Source organism: Larimichthys crocea, unplaced genomic scaffold (assembly GCF_000972845.2).
Source record: "Larimichthys crocea isolate SSNF unplaced genomic scaffold, L_crocea_2.0 scaffold214, whole genome shotgun sequence".
Classification (NCBI taxonomy): domain Eukaryota; kingdom Metazoa; phylum Chordata; class Actinopteri; family Sciaenidae; genus Larimichthys; species Larimichthys crocea.
Genome location: NW_020852853.1, coordinates 636,864 through 643,029, shown reverse-complemented (window position 1 = coordinate 643,029; position 6,166 = coordinate 636,864). Strand labels below are relative to the sequence as shown.

The following is a 6,166-nucleotide window of genomic DNA, read 5'->3' as shown; positions in this document are numbered from 1 at the left end:
TCTGTCTCTCTCTCTCTCTCTCTCCAGCCTCTGTAAACGTCCTGGTTCCAAACTGTAAGATCTACAATGATGCGAGCTGTGACATCTCAGCAGACGGTCAGCTGTTGGCGGTCTTCATTCCCAGCAGTCAGCGGGGTTTTCCTGACGAAGGCATCCTCGCCATCTACTCGCTCGCCCCGCACAACCTGGGAGAGATGCTGTACACCAAGAGATTCGGTACAGGGCATGATCCAAACACACCAGAACCAAAACATGATCCAAACACACCAGAACCAAACAAACACGATCCAAACACACCAGAACCAAACAAACATGATCCAAACACACCAGAACCAAAAAACATGATCCAAACACACCAGAACCAAACAAACATGATCCAAAACCCATCAGAAACCAAACTGATCCAAAAACCCACCCGAACCAAACACACTGATCCACCAATACCACCAGAACAAAACATGACTCCAAACAACCATGAACCAGAACCAAAAGTCTGATCACAACACACCGAACCAAACAAACATTCATCCAACACCCAGAACACCCAAACACCATGGACCAATGATCCAAACACACCAGAACCAACACAAACTGATCAAACACACCGAGAAACCCAAACTAACATGATCAAACACACCAGACCCAAAAAAATGCAGATCCAAACACACGCCAAACCAAAATGTTCCAAACACACCAGAAAAAACAGACAACCAACCCGACCACACACATCATCCAAAACACCCCAGACCAAACAAACATGATCCAAACACACCAGAACCAAACAAACATGATCCAAACACACCAGAACCAAATGTGTCCTGAGTCACAGAATTCTTCTCGCCCGTCACAGGTCCGAATGCGATCTCCGTCAGCTTGTCTCCGATGGGCTGCTACGTCATGGTCGGCCTGGCCTCTCGCAGGATCCTGCTGCATCCCACCACCGACCACATGGTGGCGCAAGTGTTCCGTCTGCAGCAGCCTCACGGAGGAGAGACGTCCATCAGGGTGAGGCGGCAGAACATGAAACATAAGGAGTAAACATCATGGTCATGGTCGTCTTCTGAATGTAATGCAGAAGGCGTTCGGTTAATGTGACTGTTATAGCATGTTTCACAAAGAAGCACATGGCGCTGACATGGTAGGCAGTGTGGTATTTAGATTAGATTCAACTTTATTGTCATTCCACATGTATAAATACAAGGCAACCAAATGCAGTTTAGCATCTAATCAGAAGTGCAATAGATGCAGCTAAATGCAGTATTTACAGTACAGTGTGTAGCTATGTGCAGAGTATGTGCAGATAAACAATGTGGGCAGATTATATACAAATAACTAATGGGAGCATCATGTACAGGTAGTGTAATTAATAAATTAACAGAGTGCAAGATACAGATGTGACTAAACTAATATTCAGATGTATTACAATACTGTACAAGATGGCTAACTATACAGTACAGATGTATGTGTGTTTTTTAAACAGAGTATGAAGAGCTGTGCAAGTCCAGGGTGATCATGTTTGGGCAGATTCAATAGGGAAGAAGCTGTTTCCTTTTACCTTCTGTAGTAACCACAGAGGTCAGAGGTCACAGCCTGGCTGCTGCTGCTGCTGCTGCTGCTGCTGCTGCTGCTGCTAGGTTGAGATTCATCTCCAGTCTGCAGCGTGTCAAAAACACGACATTCATTTCAAAATATTACATGTTGTCTGCACAAATGTTTCTGCATGTTGGTCGTGTTCCCTCCCGACGCTGTTATCTCCACTTTGCGATGATTGCAAGTCGCCCTGTTGACGTCTGTTTTGGTGAAATGCAGCCAAACTTTGGAGCGTTTGAACGAGTGGTGACATTGTTACTACTGATGCACGTGACAAACTTGCGTAAGTTACGTGACGTATTTAGTCGTGCTCGCTGGAATCGAGTGTGCGTAATTTCTGGCGAAAGTTACGCAATGTGATTCGTGCTTTCTGGAATCGATAAGAGAATCGTTAGATGAACTGCCAAACGATTCCATGGAATTGAAACACACGGAACCGGTTCTCAACAAGAACCGGTTCTCGATTCCCATCCCTAATCATAACGAGTAATCAAGTCTGAAAACATCAAATCAGAGACGAACGTTGAAATCATCAAAGTATCCAGAGTTTTAATAAATCGAGTCATGGTTCAGTTTTTCAGTTCCAGACACACAGAATCAAAGATCAGCTGATTTACGCTCATGAATAATTCACGAGTGATTACATGATGTCACTGTGTGACATCACACTGAGGTCGTTGCCATGGAAACGCTCACCATCATCCTGTCGGTTCTGTTTCAGATGGTCTTTAACGTGGTCTACCCGATGGCTCCGGACCAGCGCCGCCACGTCAGCATCAACTCTGCCCGCTGGCTCCCTGATCCGGGGATGGGCCTGGCTTACGGAACCAACAAGGGGGACCTGGTGATCTGCCGGCCCGTGTGAGTCTCCTGGAAACCAAAACCACGGGGTCCAGACCAGAACCATGTCAGAGTCATTAGGTTTAGTTCAGCTTTGGGTCCGATAGTGGATTTAATCTGAGCTTTAAATTTTGGATCAGTCGCACAAAGAGTTATCCAGAGAACGCCCAGAGAACGCCCAGAGAACGCTCAGAGAACGCTCAGAACGCCTCCATGTCAGTTATTTTTATCACTGATGGTGATGATGGTGGTTGTCATGGTGATGATGATGACGAGCTGTAGTTTTCAGCTTTAATGAGTTTAATGAGAAAAACATCGTTAACAGTTCCTGAGAGAAAAAAACATGATTGAACATTGATTGTTGGTCGATCGTCTGATTGGTTCTGTGCTTGAACAGCTGATTGATGATGTCACACCATGACCCCAAACAGAGAATTAAAGATCGGGCCGGGCTGGGTGGTTCTGCTGGTTCTGTAAAAAGTTCTGCCATGTCTCTGTGCTGGTTGGACTCCAGCTGGTCTGGGCTCTGACATGGACTCATGTGGACCGATGTGGACTGATGACATTATCTTAATGGTCACTGTGAACAGGAAGGTCGTTAATTGGAGGAGGTCAATTAGAGCTTAACGAGGTTTTTGTCTCAACGATTCCACGAAGAAATCCTCCTCTGCTCCGAGGACTTCCTCAATTAATGAGGTTAACGAGTGTGTGTGTGTGTGTGTGTGTGTGTGCGTATGTGTGTGTGTGTGTGCAGGTTCTATCGGAGTGATGGTGAGAGCCCTGCAGAGTCAAGCAGTGAACCTCTGTTCTCTGTCAACAACAGCGGAACCAGCCGGACCCGAAGTTCTGACAGACCAGGGTGAGACTCAGACAGGAAGCTGTCCACTCTGGCAGCGTTTCATTGGACGTGAAGGTGACAGGTGTGTTTGTTTCAGGCCGAACCGCTCCGGATGGAGACTGGACCGAGACATGGGTTTGATGAACGCGATTGGTCTTCAGCCCCGACACCCCGCCCCTTCAGTGACATCACAGGGCACTCAGACGCCAATCATCCAGCTGCAGAACGCAGAGACCCAAACGGAGCGGGACCTATCAGAGCCCGGCGTGTCACAGCCAGCACTGAGTACTGACCAATCAGATCCTTCATTACACAGTCAGCTGATCATCGTTTCCTGCAGCAATCAATCCTGATTGGTCGGCTTGTTGTTGAGGTTCATCACGGTCTCTGTCTCTCCTCAGATGTCCCTCCTGAGACTCCGTCCACGAGTGGGTCGGCTCCAGGACCGCCCGAGACGTCTCAGACCAGCAGAGCTCAGGACGGCGTGCAGGGTGGTGCTGCAGCCGAGCCCAACACGTCCACAGCGAGCACCGGTACCGGTCCACTTTAACCTCTCTGAACTCTGAGTGATGTTAGTGACAGGTCAGAGACAGGAACAGGAAGAGGCGGGGCTAATCTGTGTCTGCAGAGAGACAGGAACAGGAAGAGGCGGGGCTAATCTGTGTCTGCAGAGAGACAGGAACAGGAAGAGGCGGGGCTAATCTGTGTCTGCAGAGAGGCGTAAGCTAACAGCTAAACCAGCTAACAGTTAAACCAGCTAACAGTTAAACCAGCTAACAGCTAAACCAGCTAACAGTTAAACCAGCTAACAGTTAAACCAGCTAAATGTTAAACCAGCTAACTGCTAACAGCTAAACCAGCTAAATGCTAAACCAGCTAACTGCTAACAGCTAAACCAGCTAACTGCTAAACCAGCTAACTGTTAAACCAGCTAACTGTTAAACCAGCTAACAGCTAAACCAGCTAACAGCTAAACCAGCTAACAGCTAAACCAGCTAACTGCTAACAGTTAAACCAGCTAACTGCTAAACCAGCTAACAGTTAAACCAGCTAACAGTTAAACCAGCTAACAGCTAAACCAGCTAACAGTTAAACCAGCTAACAGCTAAACCAGCTAACAGCTAACTGTTAAACCAGCTAACAGCTAAACCAGCTAACTGTTAAACCAGCTAAACCAGCTAACAGCTAAACCAGCTAACTGCTAACTCACTGTGACATTGTACTTCCTGTTTACAGTCTCCAAATCATCATGGGACCTGTAGTTCTAAAAGGTTTCAAACAGGATATAGCCTCTTCAAAATAAAAGTCTGTGGTTCTGAGTGTTCGTGTTGTCTCGGTCCAGCAGAGTCGGCAGAGTTTGGTTCTGGCGAGGACGCTCTGGCGAGGATCCGCCGGCTGATCGCGGAGGGTGGGATGACGGCGGTGGTGCAGCGGGAGCAGAGCACCACCATGGCGTCCATGGGCGGCTTTGGAAACAACATCATCGTCAGTCACCGCATCCACCGCGGCTCCCAGACCGGCGCCTCCAGGCCCATGGCTGACCCAACTGGGACCACTGCCGCCGGGGCCACCCCCTCCACCTCAGGGCCTCAGACCTACGCCCCTCCCCAAGCTTCCAGCCCGGCTGAACCACTCGCTCCCGTGTGGGGCCCCCCGGTTCTGTCGGGCCCGCCGCCCTCGGGCCTGTCTCTGGACATGGATGACGTGTTTGACGGGGGTCGGACAGACGAGGACTCCCTGCCGGGCCCCTCCTCTTCCTCCCTGCTGTTGTCTTCCCCCTCTTCCTCCTCCTCCTCTCACAGCCCCCTCCCCCTCCCTGGTGGTGGTGGCGGGGTTGCCCCCCCCAACAGTTACTCCGGCAACCCGTACAGCAGGTAGTTCTCCTATTGGCCAAGAGAAGCCGAGCGTCGACGGTTGCCGGGTCCAGCAGAGGGCGCTCCTCGAAGCCTTAACTCACAGAATGGGTGCTGCTTTGACTCGCTTGGGGTCTCCCAACTGGAAACGAAGGGACGCAAGGAAACCCCCCCCCCCCCGGTGCGGCGTCGGCGTGCACTTCCTCTGCACTTAACCAGACTGAAGCTGAGCCGCCATCATTATTGTCAGAAAGGGCTTCGACCTGAACGGAGGCATCACAGTGCCATGAGGGAGGTGGGGGGGGGACCTGAACGGAGGCATCACAGTGCCATGAGGGAGGTGGGGGGGGGCGTGGTACCAGGCCCTGACCGGCCTCGCCCTGACCGGCCTCGCCCTGACCTGACCGGCCTCGCCCTGACCTGCCTCGCCCTGACTTGCCCCACCCCGCCCTGACCCGCCTCGCCCTGACCTTGCCTCGACCTGACCTTCCTCACCTGACCCTGCCTCGACCTGACCTGCCTCGACCTGACCCGCCTCGCCTCGCCCTGACCTGCCTCGACCTGACCCGCCTCGCCTCGCCCTGACCCGCCTCCCCTGAACCCCGGCTCGCCCTGGACCCGCCTCGCCCTCGCCTGACCCGGCCTGCCCTGACCCGCCTCGCCCTGACCCGCCTCGCCTTGACCCGCCTCGCCTCGCCCTGACCCGCCTCAACCTGACCCGCCTCGCCATGCGGCTCGTCATGGCGCCGGTGCCATGTGATGTGAACTTTGATGTGAATCGTGTGATTGAAGTGTTACTATGTGTCTGTGTGTACCATGACGACAGAGAGGAGGCGGGACTCCGCGGGGTACTGTCCAATCACAGACAACTGAACTTTAGCTCACAGAGGGGGCGGGGCCATCATGTCCTGCTCCCCCTCACCTCTGACATCACCAACCATGTTGCACTAGTGTTGTGTGTGTGTGTGTGTGTGTGTGTGTGTCCACCACAGGAAGTCCTGGTTGTTGGCTAATGTCATGCTAACGCTAAAAAACAAAAACAAAC

General features: G+C 51.6%; 1 protein-coding gene across 1 annotated transcript; it reads left to right on the top strand.

Moving 5' to 3' along the window:
• Positions 1-29: 29 nt before the first annotated feature.
• LOC104936096 (activating molecule in BECN1-regulated autophagy protein 1) lies at positions 30-5,426 on the top strand. Its single transcript, XM_027275825.1, has 7 exons — positions 30-216; positions 851-1,005; positions 2,312-2,451; positions 3,185-3,289; positions 3,366-3,583; positions 3,670-3,801; positions 4,611-5,426. The coding sequence occupies exons 1-7, from the start codon at positions 195-197 to the stop codon at positions 5,144-5,146; spliced, it is 1,308 nt and encodes a 435-aa protein (XP_027131626.1). The 5' UTR covers positions 30-194; the 3' UTR covers positions 5,147-5,426.
• Positions 5,427-6,166: the final 740 nt, after the last annotated feature.

Bases quoted from the DNA above. Each gene is read 5' to 3' on its own strand.
- LOC104936096 (XM_027275825.1), top strand. From the start codon at position 195: ATGCTGTACACCAAGAGATTCG. The intron at 1,006-2,311 runs GTGAGGCGGCAG...GTTCTGTTTCAG, and splicing joins GAGGAGAGACGTCCATCAGG to ATGGTCTTTAACGTGGTCTA. The intron at 3,584-3,669 runs GTCAGCTGATCA...GTCTCTCCTCAG, and splicing joins ATCAGATCCTTCATTACACA to ATGTCCCTCCTGAGACTCCG.